The following is a 23539-nucleotide window of genomic DNA, read 5'->3' as shown; positions in this document are numbered from 1 at the left end:
TGGGAACTACCCAAGCAAGGAAGGATTATTTTATCTAATTAAGACAGAGCACAGTATTTAAGACAGAGCATTTGCATTAAAACAGACAATTCAGAATTATAAATACTGTTGAGTCTGAAATTATGATTGTTAATCTCTCCTCACAGAACTATGTTCTACTGACACACACTGTAAATCACTTCCTTTTGCTTGCAGTAGATGAAGCCATCACTCAAAAGGCTCAATTATGAATCTGAATACAATTTAAAAGGTGAACTTTCTTTAGTTTTACTAAGGGCAGAAGGGCAATGCTGATGGTGTAATACTGATGTTAATGAATTACTTATGACTGAAATTTAGTCTGTATTCAGTAGTTCACTCATTCCTGTGATCAGAACAGACAGCAGTTCACTCTACTGGATCCTATTCCCCTCCCCGCAAGTGCATTAGGTGTGCCAGTGGCACATTACCCTTCTCATCCAGCGTATATTTTGAAGACACAAAGAGCAGCTTGGTCCCAAATTCTCCATGAACATGATCCTTTTAGGGCCCCTCTTAGACATCTGTAAAATGTATACATTAATCCAAGAATGATTTTTAGCAACCACCAATAAGCTGTCTCAAAAGGACATGTTAATCTATAAAGAAAAATAACCAGAAAATAAAACGCAGTATATTCATTTGTATATTAATGACAGAAAGATAAGGTTTGTCGTTTACAATCTGCAATTAAACACAGTTATGGAATCATTAAAACACAAAATACTGTGCCACTAATTTTCATTTTCCTATGGAGTTGAGGTAGACATTAGCAAGTACAGGAACACCAGTCTAATACTCTCTACCCCTCTCAGCACCTTTAGGTGCCAGGATTTAATTATCCTTTGTCCCATGCTAATCTGCAGAGATGCTTCCACTTCAGCAGAATCTCGTCTCTGTCTTTGTTGAAGTAAAAACCTAAAAATAACCATTCCCACTGCAAAACTGCAGTTTACCAAAATGCAGCCAAGCAAGGTTTTACAGTAGTAATCGGTTTACTGGCCAAATGAATGCTTCAGCTCAGGTGATTTTATTTACTTAATAATGGCAGATATTTTGAATCTACTTTTTCTCCAGTATCTTTTTCTACTGACAGCTAATGTACATCTAGAACAGTCTTATTTAGCAAAAAATAATTTCTAGAAATAACCAGAAGGTAAAAGAACTTCCATGAGTAAAATTGGTCTGGTCCTCATCAAAATTTCAGCCATCCTTTAATGGCTATCCTTATTCCCCATTCACAAAGCCCACCTAGGTAACCTGTTAGAGGACATGAAATGCAATAGTGCCAGCATGATCCCTTTACAAATTTCAGGACATGACTATAACTTCCTACACTGATGCAGAACCCATTTTTCCCAGAGTGTTCCTCAGACTTCCCAAACATAATTACGTAAGACACGTCAAAATATTTGCAAGATGAAACCTACCTGAAACTTTATTTTTATTAAAAGACACATTTATACCTCCTTACTATTCATTTGAGGAAGGGGAGCCTCTCCATTTGCTTCTCCCCTCCTCTTTTTTGGGTTTGTTTGTTTGTTTGTTTTCTTTTTTTAATAGCACCAATAATGATGCACACACCACTCAGCAGTACCCTGGGCCAGTGTGCGTTGACACTGGCTAGCACCTGGCAAGGGACTTTGTGCATATCTGAAAACCCAGACAATATTTGGTCAACCAGACTCCAAGTACAGTTCCTACTCTTCTTGAAAAGAAGCTCAAGAAAATTTCCCTCCTAGTGAACTGCTTGTTCCAGGTGGGTTCCTGCTCAAGTATTGCTTGGGTCTGCTCTTATTTCTAAAAGTGAAAAGGCGTGACATGGTTTGTGCAGACCCAACAGCGTGCTGTCACCAGAGGAAGGAGGAACTGCTGCTTGTTCCTCTGTCTCCTCTCAGCCACCCACTCCCACCCCTTCCACTGCCTGCTGGACCACTCGTGACGGCTGAACTTGCTAACCCTCCACAAAACTACCCAGATGAAGCAGTGAGCAGGGCTGATTCCAAAAAAGGGTGTGACAAGTACCAGACTAGGTGCAAGAGATGGACTGGAGGCTTTGCATAGGGTAGGACTAGCGCCAAAAGGAGTGAAACGTCCTGGAATGGGCAGACTATCGGGATGAAGCAACATAAGCCAGGTGCACCTAAGGTCTGACACCACTGTAATAAGTGCTGCCACTAAACACAAGGTAATGTCATTACAGATATTGTACTTTGGAAAGTGCTTTATCTCTCCTCATTTCATAGCTAGGGTCTTGCAGTCTATACTCAAGTTGGCCCTGAGGCCTGCAAAACACACTGAAGTAATTGTGATCACTGAAGAGAGTAAAGTCTCCAGCCCCGGTTCAGCCAGGTAGTTAAGGACATGCTCAGGCCTTGGGATGCAGGTTACTTTGACAAAGCCATGTGTTCCAGATTAGGTGCAGCCTTATAGGCTTTGCACAGATGAGGTCTATGCTTGTAAGTAGGCATTGAGATGAAAAGGCCCTTACCTGTGGCTCAATCCCACCACTTTTAAAGGTGGAAACATAGTGGAAAGACTGACATCACTTTCAGTGGAAGCAAGCTACTGCCTTGCTGGTCCACCTGTAGTTGTGTTAGTGTCTGGGATTAAGGAAACCAAACTGCTGGACTTGTACAGAAACACACAGAGATGCTTTTGAAGGCATTTGCAGTGCTTCCTAAAGCATTCAGAAGCATAAAGGCAACACTTTCCTCTTATCTTGGAAAGCGATCCTGCACATGCACAGCAATCTCAGTACTCTGGGGAGACTGGACCTACTGCTTACACAAGGCTACACAGCCTAGTAGCTCCTACAAGAAGCATCCAACCTGTTCTGGCTGTCAGACATCCAGAAACTGAAGAAGATTTGTAAAGTCATATAAATTCACCTGGACAAGATTTCTGGAAGGAACAAGAGGAAGTATCTGCAAAGCCACATGAGACTTGGCACAGCCACCTGAGGCTTGCTTATTTGTTCTTACCATTGTGTCCCTGGGTGCTGGTTTTATCTGGGGTAGAGTTAATTTTCTTCATAGTAGCTAGTATGGGGCTATGTTTTGGATTTGTGCTGAAAACAGTGTTGATAATACAGGGATGTTTTAGTTACTACTGAGCAGCGCTTACAGGCAGTCAAGGCCTTTTCTGCCCCTCACGCCACCCCACCAGCAAGTGGGCTGGGGGTGCACAAGAAGCGGGGAGGGGGCACAGCCGAGACAGCTGACCCCAACTGACCAAAGGGATATTCCAGACCATATGACATCATGCTCAGCATATAAAGCTGGGGGACGAAGAAAGAAGGAGGAGACATTCAGAGTGATGGCATTTGTCTTCCCAAGTGACCATTACATGTGACAGAGTCCTGCTTTCCTGGAGATGGCTGAACACCTGCCTGCCCATGGGAAGCAGTGAATGAATTTCTTCTTTTGCTTTGCTTGTGTGTGTGGCTTTTATTTTAATAGTAAACTGTCTTTATTTCAACCCACAAGCTTTCTCACTTTTACTCTTCTGAATCTCTCCCTCATCCCACTGTGGAGGAGTGAGCAAGCGGCTGGGTGGTGCTTAGTTGCTGGCTGGGGTTAAACAGTGACACCCTGCTTCACATACTCAGCTCAGTCTCTCTCTGCTGCTACATGGCCCACATGTCATTCAACACTCTTCCAAAGCCACCAGTCCAGCTGCACCACCTGCTCAGGAAACCCACACACCAGCAAAGCCACAGAGTTGTGCTGTTGGCAGGACACCTCTCTTGAAGGGGTCTTACACCATCCCAGCTGCAGCTTACAGCTGTCATTCAATTCCTTTTATACCAGAGCCTATACCTAGCCACCAGCTTTCCAACCACAGATTGGAGACCTCCAGTGAAACTCTTTGAAGATAACCTTCACAAAAGGTTTTGTGGGTTTAGTTCATTATTTATTTGCTTTCACAATTTGATGGAGTGACTGGTTTTCTAGTAAAAATTATAAGAACTTAAAACGATGATATTCAAAAGCAAGCTCTTATAACTTCCAGAGCAAGAATTCCTGTTTGCTAATAATGTGACCAATTAAATCCCAATATGTTGTGTGGGAGCACTACCACCATTAGTAATCACAGGTTTAGAACTTAGGGAGGGCCTTGGTATAAATCACCTAGCCATAGCAATAGCCCTAGAAAATCTATTTTATGGGCCATCAACCTGTCCTGGTGTAGAGGAGGACCAATTTATCTACCAGAAAACTCCGAGTATGATTAATGAAAAGAATATATGTAATTCAGACAGACAAAAATACCCAAACTTGCATTAAGTGTTTTCCAATAAAAAGCTGGGGGGGGGGGGGGGGGGGGGAAGGGGGGGGCGGGAGAGAATAAAAATAAATTTTAAGCTCTTCACAAAGTCTTTGAAGCCCCCATCCTTCTACAATTACTATACAACACTTTAAGACAAACAGCAACATATTTCTGAGAGAGAAAAAAATTTTAGTTTTGAAAAAAAAAAGTTGTTCTATTTCTATTTTACAGTAGTGTATCTATATCAAAGGTCTGCTACGTGTTGATTCTGTGCTGGTATTCCAGGGCCAGCTGGAGGTGACATGTGGTCAACTGGTGGTGGTGTGTTGCCCAAAGAGGTTGAAGATATATGCTTAGAGACATTCAAAAGTTGTCTGCACACAGTCCTGGGCAACTGGCTCTAGGAGGCCAGTTGAACTGGTGCGTTGGACCAGATGACCTCCAGAGGTCCCTTCCAACCTCAACCATCTTGTGATTCCATGAACTGTAACCAGGAAAAGGTTACAAAACCCTAGCACAGTTACAGCCCACTGAGCTAAAAGTCACAGGGACTGATGCTGATTTTAGTTACATTTGGTAAAAATCAGTATAACACCATAGCTTTAGATGAAGTTCATTTGAATTCACAGTGTAGGTGACTAAGCACAGTAATTGGCCCTTTTTTACCCTGAGAAATATGATCTCTATTTGAATAGCAGATATTTTCACTAAAATAGTCTTTTCATGTAATCATAGTCTTTTTGTAACTATTTAGCATTCCACTGGAAGTTAACTATTGAGCCAGGCTAAATGGCTGCAAATGGTGTGTGCAAAGAAGCCTTTTCTTTGACTGTTATAAAACGCAATCCAGAATGTTTACTGGAGAAATACAACTTCACATAGAAGTGAAAAGCAAAATACTTGAGAAATGAGGTTACACTGTTTAGGTGAGGTGGGTGTGTTAGAGGCTGGGTGTGAGCCCAAGGAGCTTGAGCAGAGTTAAATGTGGGTGGAGGAGAATCATGGCTGAGCATGGGAGGGGGAGATGACAGGTGAAACAGAAGGGGAAGAAGCGGGCTGGAGAGGAAAGAGGCCAAGGAAACAACAGTGAGGGGGCAAACACCAGAAAGGGTAAACATGAGAAACGGGCTAGTATTTTATTCTTTGAAAAATATGGATCTCAGACAACCGCAATTGTTTACAATTGTTTGCAAATGGTTGTAAAATTACTGAATTTTCCTAGACCGACTATCCATGCCTCCATTTTCCTTTTATTTAAAGAGGGATGAAAGCTTAGGATTGAAATGTTCTTTCTGGACAACAGAAATATTTGCTGAGAAGCTTCTTAGGCTTCTCTGTCATAGCAAGAACTACAAAATAATTTTTGTTGGTCAATCCAAATGATGATTTTGCCTCTCAAAGATCCAGAATACCCAACCTCCACATTATTTTTATCACAGCATTAATAAATAAAACATCCACACATTCTGCCCATTACTGTAAAAAAAATCATCTAGTATTTAATTCATGAGGGGAAAGAAAAGGAAAAGATTCTTTGTCTTTGTACTTTCCTAGAAATTTCTTTCAACTCTCGAACAAGGTGCTGCCTTAGAAGTGCTCCTCTTCTCCCCCTCAAGTACTGAGCCTAGTTTCAGAAACTGAAAACTAGATTAGCCTGCAGCTTATCCATGGGTAAGCTCCCCACCAGCATTTTAGGTACCAGTCAGCACTCTGTCAAGACGATGTGACTATGTGAATGGTAATACAAGCCCTCAGAAAACACCTGAGCTGAGCTATCAGAGCAGTCCCTCTGTGGCTTGTACCAGTTGCATATCAGAGAGAAATCCACCAGCACACCCAGTTGCTCATGGAGGAGGACAGAGTTTCTGCTTCCTCCCTTTCAGGACACAAATGACCTCAAAGAGAAAGGACCAGTTGAAAGCATGGTGCTGCTTTCTTCTCTCCAGCCAGCAAAGCTGCATTTCTCTGAAAATGGGAAGACACAGCGCTATTCCCCAGCACAGGGCTGCAAGGTCAGAGGAGCACCACTAGCATGGCAATGTTAGCAAGCCTGCCCCCATAAGCCTCGGCATGACTCACATGCAGGCAAGGCTGGGATGTAAGAGCAGCTGGATCCTCCCCAACACCTGGGCAGGTCCCTGCTACCACCTTCACCTGCCACAAAGTTCTGCCACAAAGCCACCCTTGTGCTGCAGCTGTACATGCTGACAGCCAACATCAACGGGCATCTCCTGACATATTGCGGGGGGAGCTACAAAGCCAGGTAAGTTATTCTGCCCTCTCCTCTCCTCCTACCTGAACTGTTGCAATATGCACAGGATGGGACAGGGACAACAGCAGGTCAAATCCTGCAGGAACTGCTTCTGGTCTTCCAGTGAGACTGGCCGGCTGAAGGGGTGGGGGAACAACCCAGGCCCCTCTACACCACTGTCATCCTCTGTTTCCACAGTCTACCAAAATCTGCCTGCTCCTGTAGAAAACAGCATCCACAGAGACTCCTCCATCACTGTCACAAAACTGATTTTTTTTTTAATTAAAAAACATATTTCTTTAATCCCTTGCAGTCAGGACAACAATATTTAAATTTATGAGTTGGTGCTGGTCAGGGAACACAAACATTCATGGAGTATCTTTATCTTGCCTCTCACCAGAAACGATTTATAGCTTGATCTGACTGGTTTCTTTGACATAGTTCCTTTAACCATAACATCTTTCCATTCCTCTAGTAACAGAGATTTAGCATTTCAGGCTGAGTACATATGTTGGATAAGAACATAATCCTCAGCTCTGGGCATAGAAGTTCATGGTAAGAGAATGGCTCTGCATACAAATTGGAAGCACTGAGATGCGGAAAAGAAAAATACACTAAAACCTAATATGCATATTGTGAAGGCCTTCTGGCATCAGAAGAAATCATCAGTTATTTAATCTGACATCTTTAGAAACAGAGGGACTAGAGGAAAAAAAAAAACAAGGAGAGAAAGAGAAAAAATGGATATAACCTTTAGCCCAACACTCCAAGTAAAGACTTTGGATAAATACTTGCAGAGAATGAATATGCCAATATGCAAAGAGGAAAAGAGATAAATGAGACTAGATAATTTCGGCAGAGAAAAATCCCAGAGCTCCCATTCTACAGCCATTTCTGACAGCACAGAGATGGATCTATCGGGGGCAGAAGCAGACACTCCCCTCCCCCTCTATTAGCCTTCTTAACATAGCACGTACGTTCCTGGGTGCAGGATGCAGACATCTCTGCAGTCCATCTGTTTCCCTTCATTTGGGATGGGGCTCATCTCCTAATGCAAAAAGGCTTTTCATTATCGTTGCAAAAATTCACAGCGGGCATCTGACAACTACCGGCCATCCATCACATAGTGCTGTAGGAACAGGGGTAGTGTTTCTGGACAAAAACATAAAGGATCAATCCCAAGCATCATCCGACACCACTAGACTTTGTTCTCGTAAAAGACACAAAGAAATAATGCGCTGTGGCAAATGAGAGTATATGTGAAACTCCTGTATCCACATGACATGCAACTGTCAGACAATCCCCATTTTAATAACCTATAAGCCTTCCAAATTATTAATATCAGTTGAAATCATGCCTTTAAATTGCATTGCAGGCAAGGGGCTCTATGGCAGAGCCATTTCAGTCTGGAGCCCTTCCCACATGCCTGGCAGCTCTGCTGACCACAGCAGTGTGTGAAGCAGACCTCAAGGTCTCCTCCTTCACACCACCCTCTCTGTGCAGTGGAGGCCAGAGAGTTCGGCATAGCTAAATCTAGCTTTGAAAAGAGTTGGGCTTAGACAACAGAACTTTCTGAACCCACAGTCTGAGCACACCCCAGGCCATGCATGACATCTCAAAATCCCTCTATCCATTCCTTTTATGCTAAATATGAAGAAGTGCAGAGGTTTTTCCTTCTTCTATAAACTCGTCTGGTTCTGTGTAAGCTCTGTTCTGTAGGATATCTTCACACTCTCTGCCGACACCTTTCACTTCACAAGTGGAAAGCACATTCTGCAGAATAGTCTTTCTTTCTTCCCAAAATAAATTAAATCTGGCATTCTACGGTCTTCAGGGAAAAAGCATAATTTTGCTTCTCTAACAGATGACATTGAGATTTTTTTTTTTCCTTTGGAACTGTAAGATATGTTTCTGTGTTATTCACTGGAAGATCTGACTTTTTAAAGCTATAAGCAAAAGGCTTTTTTTATGGTGATATTGTTTGGAAATCAGGATCCATGGAACAGAACTGGAAGTAGTAAGGGCCATAGAACAACAACCACCTCAGGCACCCAGGGACCTTTTAAACCTTTGAGTGGGGGGGGAAGGTTTATTTGTTTGGGTTTTGGTTTTGGGGGAGTTTTTTTTGGTTGGGGGGGTGTGTGTGTGTGTTTTATTATTCTGTATCCTGTAGTTAATAAATCTGTGCTCTAGCATGGGGAAGAAAACATCTGAAAGTATAAGCTAACATAACTTCAAGACAAAATCTGTGAAAAAACCCTAATGAATCACCACACTCATCCTCCCCTCCAACATTATAAATCATTAATAATAGAATGTTAGTATGATGCAGAGTCAGGCAGCAGAAGCTGTAATCACAGTCCAAAGTAACTGTTCCTTTGGAGCTCATTGAGTGTATTGAGCCCCTGTAATCTTCTATTGATTTTAGGAGCAGTGGTTCAGTTATCAATACAAAAAGCATAAGGGAAATTTCCAGAAAGGATTCCATGTATTCCCTCGAGACATGTATTTTTCCACCTTGATTCTTCCAAGTTTCTCTAACCGGATGAGTGATGACTGATTCCTCCGCTCCAGCGCTAAGCCAGCCAGGACAGAGGCCAGCCCTGCCCCAGCAGCCTTTAATTCACATTGCTCACAAGTACCCCCGTGGTGAAGTTTTAACGGTTTCCTGCATGAATAAGACCCTAGCTTGTAAAATATATGAAGACGTGGTTCTCCTCCCAAAAGTCTAAGTCAGAAGGGGGTGGGGAATCTCAATCAAAAAGCCTTCCTGAGAAATGTGAACCTGTGAAATGAATGTGCGGTGATGGCAGATACCTGCCTGACTCTGCAGAAAGTTTAAGTGACAGTTAAGGCAAATTCTAACAATGGCAGCTCTAAGAATTTTATCCTTGATTTTATATTTAAAGCTCAAGCTCCAAGGAGCTGGTGAATGCAAGAAAAACAGCAGACTTCAGCAAAAAGCCTGTGACTGCAACCCAGAGAGTTAAATTCTACAAAGAAAGATATCCCAATTTTTTTTTATTAATTTAAGAAAAAAAGTTAGGTTAATAAGACAGTTTGATGCTTTTTTGAGTCCCAGTTCATGACTTTTAAAAAGGTTTAATTGACTGGCATTCCTTTCCTGCAGTGCCCTAGGAGGTTGTCCAGAGAAGTGGTGGAATATCCATCCTTGCAGATACTCAAAACTTATCTGGACATGGCCTTTAGCCCCCAGCCTACTTGGCCCTGCTTTGAGCTGAGGCTCAGATCAGATGGTCTCCAGACGTCCCTTCCTGCCTAAATTACTGTACGACTCTCCACATTTACACATTTCCCTGTATCCTCAGAGATGCACAGAGTCCCCACTCTATACCACAGCATTTGCCATTTTGTTGACAACCAGGGGACAATTCTGAATCGCCTGCTTTCTCCACTGGCCTGTTGCAATGCCTTGCTCCCCCTGCTTCTCTGCATGCCGCAGTTGAGCAGCATGTCCTGTACACCCTCCCAGCTAGGCACTGGAGAGAGGAATATCAGCATTACTGTCAGCCTTAAGCCAGCTAGAAGGATAAATGAGAAGATACTCATGATAGTCCAAAAAGTGGGCAGCAGGACATAAAGCTGTCCATTGATATGCAACCAGATCTCACATCCAGCTTAACGCTGTTGTGACTTTTGCCTCATTTTTGAAGAGAATCGTTCCTTGCTTTTGACTTGCAGCCTTACCACTTCATCTACAGGCAATCCAACACAGCAGCCTTTGGCTTCCTTTGCTCTAAACAAGACAGCTTGCTGCGAGCCCAGTTCTGCACTGCTGTTGAACCTCAATGCAGTAAGTTATTACACTGGGAAATACGCATGAGAAAATTTGACCCTTTCTTTCTAAGTGCCGTATGAGACCCATACGCCTTATGGGACAGTAGACAAATGCAGAGATGGTAAACTATCAGCTCAGAAAACCAAATCATATTATTCTAAACATTTCAATGGCAAGATTGATTCTTCCAGTTAAAACTAATCCTATTTCAGGTATCCACTAGCTCTCATATGTTTTAATCATATAACCAGCAGTCACAAGGGCAACAAATCCCTACCTCCAGAAAAAAATAAAGAAAAAAAATCTTTCCGATAAAAATTAAAATACCCCAATCAGTAGATGAGTTTCCCCCACAGTACATATTGACAAAGAACAGTTGATCCTATACAACCGTTACAGGATACCATGACTAAAACCCAATCTCCAAACAGGTCACATGTTTATTAAAGGTAAGCTCCAGAAACAAAAGGGATGCAGAAACAACCATGTACATAACGGGAACAGATGAAGCCTGCAAGATATACTCTGGCATGTTCCAAAATGCTTCTGCTTCTTTTCCATTTTATCTCCTAACCTCATAATGTTCACAAACATACTTTAGTTGCATATGAAATGATGTCACCTGCAACTATTCCAGTCACACCAGTCCTTCTAGGATGTCTAGGGAAGGCATTCTGGCTCTGCTCCAAGCTGAATGCTCACGCACTATAAAACAGACAAATTCCAGAATTTGTTTCCTCCACCTGGACGCTTACTGATATCCTAACTTGCTGCTGTCCATCACCTGGCGTAGTAATGCCTACCAGGAAAAAACTTATCTGATAGCCAAGCTGTTATGCCACCACATGAAAACAGTTTTGTCCCAGCAACAGGCATGATATCTGCCATAGCCAATTGGCCTCGGGCACGTTGCTTTGCAAAAAAGGTCCTACAAAGTTCGGATCATTGACGACAAAATACTAAGAGGGAAAACTAAACCTTTTCTTTTCAAATAATATTTAAAATATGCAGCAGATACGGATACAAATGCCATTTAAAGCTGTTGTGAAGCACTGTAGTGCTGTTGGTCAAAAAGATCTTTTTTTTTTTTTACTTGCTACTATTTAACTTCTTTTGACTATTCGCCCCTCTAATTCTGAAGTTTTAAACCAAACAGAAACAGGTCCACACAGAAACAGACAGAGTGCAATTAGTCTCCACAATTGCTCTGCGTGTACATCTAAGAACACATCCAGTTTTCTCTACTTCATGGAAGGAATTCAGAGGATTTGACTCCACCATGAGTTCCTCCAAGCTCTGCTACTCAATACGTAACTTGGGCTCATTGCCAGCTCTTAATTTGGCTGTGGTCTTGCCCTTTAGAGAAAAATTATTTTCTAGACACCCGTGTTAAAATACTTCTCAAATTCCGGTTCCTTTCTGCATTTCAGATAAGCACGTGAATATATTTTGAACTGGTATTTCCATTTGTGTGACTACAGGTATGTAAGTCTACTGTTCTGTAATTAACTGGAACAGCATAAGTGAAAGAGTCTAGGAAAAAGTGGCTGTGTTCAAATTGCACCTGAGCGGAGAGGGATGAGAGTTTATATTCTGAAATTCAAAGGCCCTAGATTGTCATTGAGTTTTGACTCAGCCAGCCTATTAAAGAAACAGGGACTAGCTGTATTCTTCGGATTCCTATACAAGTAAGTACTTGGTATTGATGTAGTATTTGGTTTCCATCCATCCACGTATCTGTGTTAATGCTGCAATGCCAGCAAAAGTAGCTATAGGTTGAAATGTACTTAAATCTGAATTCTTATTTGAACAGTCCCTGAAAAATGCAGAGGAAAAGAAAGAGGAGACTGATGGCCCTGCCTAGAGAAAACCACCCTATTTTTTGCCTAGCATTAGTTACATAACTTAAGTTTCCTCTTGTAAGAGCAGAAGCATTCAAGTGTCCTCCTCTTACACTGGCTCCAGCCGCGGATTACAACACTCCAGTTCTTGCCAATACAGCTACTCCCTAAGCAAGAAAACTGCTCAAGATTTATCCAATTCAGAGTTTCTTTAAGCTATCAGACCCTCAGATTCCAAAAATCAAAACCATCCCGTGGCCTCCAGTCTGCGCTACTGACACTGCAGCAACCCCAAGGTCACCGGCACGTCCCGATTAGCTCTGTGCTGCAGGTCAAACTTCACAGCACCGCCCAGCTGAGATTGCAGGTCTTCCCGCTACAGCTTGATCCAAAGCCCATTTAAAGGAACATAAAGACTTCCATTGACTTCATTTGGACTTTGGACCCGTTCCCAGAAGCACAGTAGAGTCTCTGATAGCTCCCAGCATCCTAAGAATTAGAAGCTACCCGTCAGTTCTGGTTCCAGCTAACAGAGGTCAATGTTGCACATAAACAACTAGTGAGATGACAAAATTATTATCCGTATTCAGAGTGCCTCCATTTCAGTTAAAAGCTGGTGACATCATATGGTATCACCATTCTGTAGTTTTCATTCTTTCCCACAATGCTGATGAATAAACCTGACAGGGCTTCAGAGCCTATGGAGTCTTGAGTTAGTTTTCAAAAAAGATTTAAAAATTTAAAAAAGCATTTTTGGTTTAACACAATATTTTGTAACCCACTGAGAAGTAATTTTATACCAGAGATCAGTTTGAAATACACTTAAGTATTCGCTATGTATTCATTTATCTTTCAGAAAAATTCATAATTATTCTTGTTGTATTTAATAACTGCTAGTTAATTATGTAAAATCCCATCCCATCTGCTTATTCCTTCATACAGTGAAATTAGAGGGCTTCATTCTACAGTCATTACTCTCAGAAGGAGAGGCATTGATTTAATGGACTTCCCTGAAAAGGGATTACAGAATAGGATCCTCTGATATTGATTTTGTGACATCATAATCTTTTCCTCAGAAGCAGACACTGATGACTCAAGATTATATCAGTGCAAGATTAGGCAGAGGCAGCCAAGTTAGAGAGAGAAAGTTATTAAAAAACAAACTTCCTAATTTACAGTAAGCAGACTGCAATAAAATATTAGCTATGTTTTCTGTTTTGAATAAAAGTTCTCTTAAAAAAAAATCTGAGTGATGTTTCTCTCTTTCATCTCTTGCTACTTTCAGGAAACTATTGTGAGCTAGACCATTTTTTGTAGGTTAATGGGTTCTCTTTGAAGGGATTAAAGCCACATTGATTATTAATTATTTTTTGATGTTTTAAACTGATGTAAATGTCCAGAAGCTCTGATGAGCAACATCCTGTAGAAATCAATACCAAATAAAAACAAAAGCAGCAAATGACAACAACAATAAAAAACCCCCTCAATCAGCTCCTGGGGGAAGCAACTGTGACTTATTTCTGTTTGGAAGGTATACCACCCCTTGGAGAATACCAGCAACTAGCATATGAGATAATGATTTCCCAGTTATCTAGAGCATCCTTATTTTGATGTGTCTATCTTTCACACTTCAGGCAGAGTCTGCAGATATTTTGCATACAGAACAAAGCTAGGCACAGCAGTGCTAAGCAAATAATAAATAAATTAATTTCATTGCTGTAGGAAAATGTTTTTTTTTTCTTAAATCTGCCTTGCAGTACTTTGGGAAAACACTAATTAGCATTCTTTCTGCAGAATTTTTTCCACCAATTCTCTCTACTGTTCTTCACCATATTTTAATAGGGTGTTGGGGGAGTTTTTGGTTTGTTTTTTTCTTATTCGAGTTTAAAATTTCTTTGCTGTTTTTAAGTAGAATGAGAACTCGAACCTTCCTTCTCATTTGATAGGTCAATGAGGAGCAAAGACTTTCCATGTTAAAATTACTTCCATATGAACAACAAGGAAATGATCCTGTAAAGCTGCGCTGCAGATAACAGACACGTGCCAAACAGCAGATTGCACAAAGGTAACAAGGAAATTGGGGCAGTTTGTGGTCTGCTCTGAGGACTCCTCTCAGCCTTGAAGAGCCTCTTCTTGGCTGATGTGTCAAGGAAGTGATTAAAAGCTCTTAAAATTGAAGGTGTTAATCAACAACTTAGTGACTGGGACCTACCTCTCTTATCCCAAAGACTTGACCTTTGTATTATATAGTTGGAAGTCGACATAACTGAATTGGGGATCTGCAAGTTTATAGCACACAAAGGAGCTACAGTTGTTCAAACCCTTCTGACACAACTAGAAGACCCATGTCTCAACCTCCTAACAAGCACTAAGGACCAATCATTCCAAAATCACAGCTGTTAGATTGACAGGCAATATTAGCTGTTTTTCCCAAAGTACTTACAAAAGAATTTAGGATTTTTGTCCTCCAAGAGGTTGATACCTACAAAACAGCTACTTCATATTAAATCCCTGGCTGACATTGAAGAGCAGTTGTTGACTTCTGTTATCTCCATTCAGCTCCCCTGAAGCGCTCAGTCCCTGTGCTTAAATGTCCCACTCAAACTTTTCAATCCCCAGCTTTACGTTTTCTACCCATTCACAGTGCCTATCCCACATATGCTCTTCTCACAGCCACGCTGCCACCTCAAGACCAGCACAATGAAAGCTGAGTGTGTTAATTCCCTTAAAAACATATCTCCTGATATCTCTCTTCCCCGTTACTATCAGCTGCATCACCAAATTTCCCATCACCGATGCTCACTGTAAAGCATTTCTTATTTAAATACATGCATATAACAGAAGAGAAAATGCAAAGATAACCATAGTAATTTGAGCACAGCACACACTGCTTTTGCTCTGGTACAGTGTGCTATCTTTATGGCGAGCCAGACATGATGCATATCATTTTATTTCTGGAACTCCTTCATTTAAAAGCCACTGTAATTTCCTAGCATAAGAATGAAGGAGTTCCAGAAATTAAATGCATCGAGTTTGCCTTACCGTAAAGGCAGCAGACTTCTTCCTTAGGAATTGCTCCCTTCACTGGCTGTATTCGTTTAAGATTACCCAGTGCTATGAAAAGCAAGGTAACCTTTCTGTTTCAAGCATCTCCAATTCTCTGTTCATCTGTTACACATTGTGCACATGGCAGCTAGTACATGTTGCCACATTTCTTTCGTAAAGGTTTTCCTTCTTTCAACTGTACGTTGATAGTAGCTTAATTTTAAAAAGTTATAATAGCTTTTGTGTGCAGCACATTTCATAACCCATTCTCTTAATTTTAATAGACTCCTAGCTACTAAGCTCTGTGTAAAGATTTGAAAACATTTTTAATGTTCTATCAAAGTTTGACTTTTTTCTTTACATTACAACCAATTACATTTTGCTACAAGAATAGAATTTTTAAAGCTTTGAGTAACAAAGATATAATCACTGATTTCCTGGAAGATAGTGCTCAGGACGACAAAAACAATACATACTTCTCCAATGGAAAAGGCAGATAATTTTAAAGAACACTTAGAACCAAAAGTTAACTACAAGCCTTTTAAGCTGTTCAGCAAAAAGCCCTGTTTTCAAAGCTTTATTTTTTGATGGTTATTGTCCTGATCCATATGCCTAAGTAAAAAAAGCTCTCTTCTCCAGAGCTGAGATTGTCTAGTAAAATAAGTCTCAAGATGGATTTACACAAGACTGTTCAGTTTAACATTCATTCTGAAGCTCAGTAAGGTCATTTCCTGATCTGCCTGGATTGCTCCGTGTGGTGACATCAGAAATGCAGAGATCAGTGGGCTTCTCAGTTTGAGTCAGCACACTGCCTGCGAGCCCTTTAATGAACTGCCATTGGATTGCCACAGGTAAGTCTTTATTCAGCAGGGTTCCTGCCTTAACCCAAATGAGGGACCACCCTCGAGTGCAGCTTCTGACTGAGGTGACACAACCTAGAAGTCGCCTTATTGACCTCATGCAGTTTGAGTCTGGGGCCCACAGCTCCTGCAGGGATGGAAAGACCTTTTCTCAGTGGTCCACAATCAGTTCACCACAATGAAGTCAGAAGTTTGTCAAAGAGTATCAACAGGCTCTTGTTGCACTGGCAGAGAGGGTTTTGCAAGTGCCTGCTACAGTTCTGTAAACATGAGTTGGCATCCAAGCATCCTCATAATTAGTTTTGCCGTCTCTCTAGAATCACCCTGGTCTAGAAATAATCCATGAAAATAATTAAATGAGAGAGAACATGACTTGTAGAAGTTTTGGTCTAAGGATGACCATTCATAATAAACTTTTCAAAAAAAGAAAAGTGTATGCTTTTCTCTCCCATGTGGCCTGGGTAGTCTCAGACTAGCAGTAGGCAGAAAAGTTCATACTGTTTTACCTCAGTAGCTACTGAGTTTGCCCCATCATGAGGAAACCTTACATTAGTTTTGCAAACAAAAATGAACCGGTAAGATTGGGGGGGGTTATTTTGATACCAGTAGGATGTGGTCATGAGGAAAAAAACAAAACAAAAGATCAATCTTGTTTTCTCAATAAGAGCTTCAGCCAGCACCTCTTAGAGATATAAGAGATGCTAAAAGGACCCTGTACCAAAAATCACATTGTGTCCTTTTTGTTTTTTTCCCAGCCAGGAGGAAACAGTGGTAAAACACTGGTGCTCCCAGCTGTGGAATCAGCCTTTCTCTTAAAAAGGTTTCTCCCACAGAAAGAGGCAGTGTCCCGATAGTATGGCTTTTGCTTCAGATTATTAGTATTAGATGCAGATATTCTTGAAAATTACACCAATAGAAACATATTTGCTTTGTTGGGTAAGGTTGTGCTGATCAAAGTCTTACAGAATTTAAATATCTTTGAATACCTTGGTCCATGTAAACCTGAATGTAGACTTCACTATGACAAACTCCATAAACTGATGTAGTAGTGGACAAAAGGCTACCCTGCTAGACACAGAAAGTTGTCCTTGCTAAGAGAAAGAAAAAGGGTGTTGCTGCTTTATATACAGAGCCTGAAGAGCATATATAAGACCGATACACAAAGACCGTAGTCTTCTGGAAATAAGAGATGCATTTTTTATTTATATTTGTAGACAATTTTCCTGAAGAGTGTTATCTGTCCTATTTAGTCCATGCATGGAACTACTGTGACAACCAGTTTTCTCATTGTTTTCCTACTGAGAACATTGGTCAGACCCACCTGGAGGCGTAACAGTGTGTAAATGATGTCCCAGCACCAGGTTTGGCACGTTTAAGATGCTTTTGTCCTCTACTTACGCTCTACCTTGTCCCACACAAATAATACAGCAAGGAAACAAAATTACCCAGGTACAAGCTAGTAACAGCAGGGGATATCTGACATATAGGTCACATAATCCAGGGCAGAACCTGAACTGGTCGAAGCTCAGTACAGCCATGACTAAGGGAAGGTTGCTGGATTGTGGTTAGAAAATATGGGAAAGACATCAGTCCCTGGGATCAGGGAACAGGTCTACTTTTGATTGTTCTTTATTTAGCTGAAATACAGCTTTTCCTTTCAGCTGCAATCAACCATGCCTTTGCCACACCAAAATGAGACAATTACAAAGCAAGCTGCTAAAGACTGCCTTCCAGCCTTTCAGACCAAAACACCGGAGAGCACAGACCCATTGCAAAATGGCAATATATTAAGTAAGAGATTCCTACAGCAGAATGGTTGGAGGCTTTTCTCAGAAGCAAAACACAGCCCTGTTCTTCTCTCAAGTACTGTAAAGCCATATTAATATCTGAGCTCGCACACAATGCCTTTTTTTCCTGCTAGTTTCTAAACTAGCTGTCACTTAAGAAACCTGCCTAAAACAGGAGAATGATAAAGGTTCAAGATCACATTGCTGTGTTTCCAGGAAAGATTGTGGTATTACTTTGGAGCACAGAAAGCATTCATGTTGCACTGTGAAAGAAGGAACTAAATATTAATAGCCCGTGGCCAACAATAGCAGGCACATGACGTGCAACGGGCAGTATCCCTGTTTGATCTCCTTTTGTCACTGACTATACCAGCAACTCCAGACAACGTCAGGAGTTGTTCGGCACTATTACTTTACACCATGAAATACGAAAATTGGAAGAGAAAATAAAACGTGCTTTGAGCAGTTTTATCATTGTGTGAAGTCTGCTGATGATTTTACAAATTGCCAGATGGGCATCAAGGCCACATCAACCAGAATACAGCTCAGCAAGTGACATTTGGGCTGCTAACGCCGAACAGCAAGCACACAGACATGCTTTGCCTGTCTTCAGCTTCATCAGTTCCATGCTGCTGCTTTCTCAATGAGATTAACTTCCAGGTAAAACATCAATTTAATAACCTGAGGCTAGTTAATTTTAGTATTGCTTCAACATGTTGGCAGAACTAAATGGCACAAAACCAAGGAAATGCCTTGGTTTGAAATTAGTTGTTTTCAATTATTTGTCACCAAAAAAAAAAATAAATATACAGGCATTCAAGAAAACTCAGGGAATTTCAGGCTCAGAAAAATGGTCCTGTTCCAGTGATCTGAAAGAAGCACTGCTCTTGCTTCCCTAACTTCTTTCATGTAACCATGTTTAGTCTGAGTGTCCCCTGAAGTCTCAGTTCTCCTCTTACTGTAGTGTCTATTAATGATGTACAAGATAACTAATTACAGCAGACTTGCTATCCAACCAAAGTCATAATCCAGTCACACATGGTGTTACTGATGTACCTCTGTCTTGAGCTACAGCTTCACCTTCTCTTACAGTACAAAATTCTGCTAATGCTCAGCAGCTTTCTTTGTCATTCCAGTCCTGGGTTTGTCTGAGTTTTATGTGGCTCAGAAGTGATGGTTACTTTCCAACAGAATGAAAACCTGAGGCCTTGGCCACCTTCAACCTTACCAAATTGATTGAGATTTATTATTTATTTTACAAGTATAGTTTTCTACAAATTTAGACTACCTGTTTCCTGTCTTATTTTACCACAGCAACTGTCAGAGTAGTGCCAGTAAAAAAAAAAATAAAAATAAAAAGCTGGAAAAAAAAAACCAAAAGACCCCAAACGCTGCCAAAACACCTTGATTTTTTTAAAAAGCCAGGATTCAGAGTAATACGAACCCTGTGACTGTGGGATAAAACAGCTACTTATAACTGTGTGCACTTCTATGTTAAGGAACAAACTAGAATCTTCATCTTTCTGCTGGGCCATAATGTCCAGAGTCTTACCTTCTTAAAAATAAATATTAGGAAAGGAAAAAAAAAAACACCAAACACCAAATTCCAAGGAACAAAGTTTTGTCTGTATATTAACATTTTTATCTTGCATAGATGTATGTTTCAGCAGTTATGAAAATAAGACAGCTGACAGTTGACTACTATATGTGAACAGATGCTGTGAAAGCTTCCCTTTAAATAGTTCTGTCAATGCAATGTCAGTTTTAGAAGTGACACCACTGCTGTTCTAGGACATGATCCTGCAAACTCTTTTTCACACAGGGAGTCCTGCCGATTTCCATAGAATATTTACATTTACTTGACTCTGAAAGGTCAGGTCCTTAGCTGCGGAGCTCTCCTTAACAGTGATGGACAAATATACAACAAAGTTTTTAGTAGTGCTGAACACTGTACTTCAGGGCAATGACATTTATAGTCTGTGTTGCTCGCTTACACGGTATATACATTTTCTTTTAGAAGTTACACGAAGCATATTAAATATGCTTGAGAAACCATAAAAGGAGTGAAAGCATAAAGATAAAAAAATGTCATGTGAAACCGAGCTTGCAGGATTAAGCAGAACTTTGAAAAATTAATCTGCCAAGAAGATTGGCTGAGCCCGAACGTAGCACGGTACCGATCAGAAATTTCCGCCACGATACACCACCCGCCCCTTTGTTAGCTCCATTTTCATAACGGCTCTCATGCGGGGAGGGGGGGGATGCACGAAAGACACGAGACCTTTGGGGGGGGGGGGGGGGGGTGTCACACGCCGCGGCGGGGTGCGTTTCCCGGGGCCGGCGCCGCGGCGGTGCTGAAGGACAGCGGCGGGGCAGCCCCCCCCACCCCCCCAGCGCGCCGCAAGGCCCCTCTCTCGGCACCCCGCCGGGGAGCGGGTAACTTTGGGGGAGGCGGAGGATGGGAGGAGGCGCCGCCGGAGCTCCCCCAGGGCTGCTGGCACTTTCGGGGTGTGGGGGGGATACGGGGCGCATCTGGCCGCGGGGCACGGCGGAGCGGGCTGCCCGCCCGTCGGATCGCGCACCCCACCCGTCCACAAGCCCCCCACCCCCACCCCCCCCGATCCACATGCAGATCCTGCGCGGCGGCCCGTGGGAGCACAAAGCGGGGACAGCCCGGGCTGAGCCTCTGCCCCCGCCGCCCCGGGGGAGAGGCGGAGCGGGCGCAGCCACCGGGCCCTGCCCGGGCGCCGCGGTCCCGCCGGGAAGGCGCACAAAGGCGGCGCGGAGGGGGCTCGGTGCCCGCGGGAGGGAGGGGGGGACCCGCACCCCTCCCCTTCCCCGGCGCTTACCTTCAGCAACACAAAGAGCCAGAGGAGGCAGGAGCGGGCCCCCGGGGCCCCCCGCCGGCGGCGGCCGGGCATCGGGGGGGACGGCGGCCGCGGCCCGCGGGGGCGGCCGGGCAGGGGGGGCTGCTGCTCCTCTGCCCCCTGGCCCCCCGCCTCTGCCCCTCGCCGCGCTCCGCTCGGCTCCAAGCCGTGCCCGGCAATGGCGAATTGCGGCAGCATCAGGCGGCCGGCGGCGGCGGCGCCGACCTCCCCGCCGAGCGGCGCATCCTGCCGCCCCCCGCCCCTTTTATTTGGGGTTTGCGGCGGGGAGGAGGAGGAGGAGAAAGAGGAGTAGGAGGAGGAAGGGGAGGCGGCAGCGGGAGGGGGGGGGGGGGGGGGTGTGGTGTCTCCCTTCCCAGGAGTTTGGGCGCCTGCACCGCTGGCTGCGGGGGAAGGGGCGGGAGAGCCGCCCGCCGGCCCCGGAGCGGTCTGCTCTGCGGGAGCGGCCCCAGCCCCCGGCGGAAGGCGAGGGCCGGGAGCCGGCAGCCGCCGCCCTCGCCCCCCTCCCCGCACCGCCCTACCCCGCCCCCCGGCTCTCCCTTCCCTCTCCCAAGAGCATCTCCTCTCCGCGGGCAGGAAAAGCCAGGCGGCGGGCAAAAACGCATCTTCCCCCCCCTCCCCAACACGCACAACAGTCCCACCCCAACATCATTTTTTCTGCCTCCCTCCCTCCCCCGCCGCGATCAGGGGACAGAAATGCCACGAACACCCGGGGCGGTCGGGGGTGCCCGGCTGGCGAGGCAGAGGAAGGAGGGGGCCAGACCCTGCCCCGGGCAGCCCCGGCCCCGCGGGGGGCTTCAGGCGGCTCCTCCTCGGTCGCGGCTCTGGCGGAGCTACAGCTCCCGGCGCTGTCACCGGTGCCCGGGTACGGGCGGCAGGCGCCGTCTTCGGGGAACAACGCGGACTTCCTTACGGCTGTTCTCAGGAGGTAGGATAAAGCGTGCGGACAAGTCTTCGGAGGTTCAAGGTACAGGTCTAAGCCTGCAAGGAGGGAAGAACTCCTCACCCTGTCCCGCGACCTACTCAGGCCCAGTGATTAGAGGGGCACATGGAGGAACCTGAGGCCACATCCTCTGTCGTGTCTTCCCCCACCACCCTACAAGCTGATGAGGGCCATCTCCAAACTTAAGGATAGGCAAGCCATTCATCTTTGCAAAAGTCTTACTTAAGATGATGTCCGTGGGGAAAAAGCAAGGGGGATACCAAACCTATACGTCCCCCCTATTCGACCACAATGATGAAAATAGTCTTTCCAAAATGAGAAGACTACATCAGAATGTGGTTTGTCACCAACCACACTCTCACTTACACCAGTATAAATCAGGGTGTATCCTCAGTGCAACTATCAGAGCTATAACCAATATCCATCTGAACAAAATAGTGTTACACATGTAAAAAGGCTGTGTCTGGGGCATTAAACTGCAGAGCAATGTCGGATCTAGGTGCGTTCCTATTACTTAGAGTAATGGGCCACCACCTCACTTTTCCTGAAAAAAACTAAACTAGCAGCCGAAAGCAGACTAAAGGTTTGTTTTAAAATTTTCTAATTCATTTAGGCAAGAGAACTCTATGCCATTCTTGTGGGAATGTCCTTTAAACTGATCAATTACAAAGTTGTTTCCTAACAGCATTACTAAATTAGACAGTAATGAATCTGCATTTCCGAGCCCTGCCTGGCTTATACATGTCGTGGTTTTGATTTTCATATAATTTGGGCCTTCAGTCAAGAAAAGCTTGATTTCAAAGTGGCCAAAGCCAGAGAGGGATGTGCTTATGTACTGAAATGGGCCCTTGAGCAGTGATTTGCCATACTTGATGGGGATTAAATCAGAAAATGAAAGAAATTCAGGTCCTGTGTAGATACTGGCACAAAGCCTAAATTTAGAGCTCCAGAAGACAAATGCTATTCATCTCTTCATTTATAAGAAGCTGGGGACAGAAAAGACCTACTCAATGCTACCAGTGAAGGGCACAGGCCTCTCTTGGGTACCCATCACTGTTGGTGCTTAGAAAATTATCTGAAATTGGTATGCAAGGGGTTAACTGTAGCTAAATTTCCTTCAGTACACAGGTTTAGGATTAAGAGAGAGGTTATCTGAAAGACAGAGCAGTGAATTTCTTTAGGAAATTAAAATTGTCATCAGGACTTGAGAGCTGTGGATTGAATATTAGGCTAGGAACTTCTTGTTTACCAAGTAAATTGAATTGTAATAGTCAATGATTTTTTACATTAAGATTGTACTTGATGCAGTCTTTCTTCTCCAATATTCTACTTATTTACAATATTCAGATGTTAAAATAATGATGGCATAAACTAAAGACTCAAGCTACCTAAAAAGCAAAAAAAAAAAAAAAAAAAAAAAGAAATTCTAGTACCATTGTAGCCTCAGAAAAGCACTATCCAAATCAAAGAGTTAGAGTGAACAATAGCTGAAAGAAGTGAGAAGAGTTTCTGGAATGAAACCTTCAGTAAAGGACTGAGATATTAAAACATTCTGGTCTGGCTGTTGCAGCGAGCAAAAACACAGCCAAGAGAATGCAAGAATTGCATCCTTTATAAATTAAGGGGGACTAGCAATACTCAACCTTTTTAAGAAGTGACAGTACTCTGGAAGATTCCAATCTGCCAATAAAACTGAATCCTTCAGAAAGTTATAATTAAGTCTTCTTTTAATTTAAAAAAAATTAAAAAGTGTTTTCTAGCAACTAACACAATCCTGAATAGACACACAGGCAGTAGAACAGTTCCTGCCAAGGAAAGCCTACACCCAAGTAGAGAAA

The 23539-nt window shown here is 43.2% G+C and overlaps 1 protein-coding gene across 1 annotated transcript in view; it reads right to left on the bottom strand.

Annotated features, from left to right (window-relative positions):
- Nucleotides 1-21223, bottom strand: part of PTPRO (protein tyrosine phosphatase receptor type O) — a 154222-nt gene extending 132999 nt beyond the window's left edge. The window contains 3 exon segments of the mRNA XM_064459078.1: nt 20723-20775; nt 20778-20817; nt 20819-21223. Of these exon segments, the coding sequence (XP_064315148.1) occupies nt 20723-20775; nt 20778-20817; nt 20819-20938 (213 nt within the window). The 5' untranslated portion in view covers nt 20939-21223.
- Nucleotides 21224-23539: the final 2316 nt, after the last annotated feature.

Source organism: Phalacrocorax carbo, chromosome 1 (genome assembly GCF_963921805.1).
Source record: "Phalacrocorax carbo chromosome 1, bPhaCar2.1, whole genome shotgun sequence".
In the NCBI taxonomy this organism is placed as follows: domain Eukaryota; kingdom Metazoa; phylum Chordata; class Aves; order Suliformes; family Phalacrocoracidae; genus Phalacrocorax; species Phalacrocorax carbo.
The sequence above is the reverse complement of the archived record's forward strand: the minus strand, read 5'-3'. Positions and strand labels throughout refer to the sequence as shown.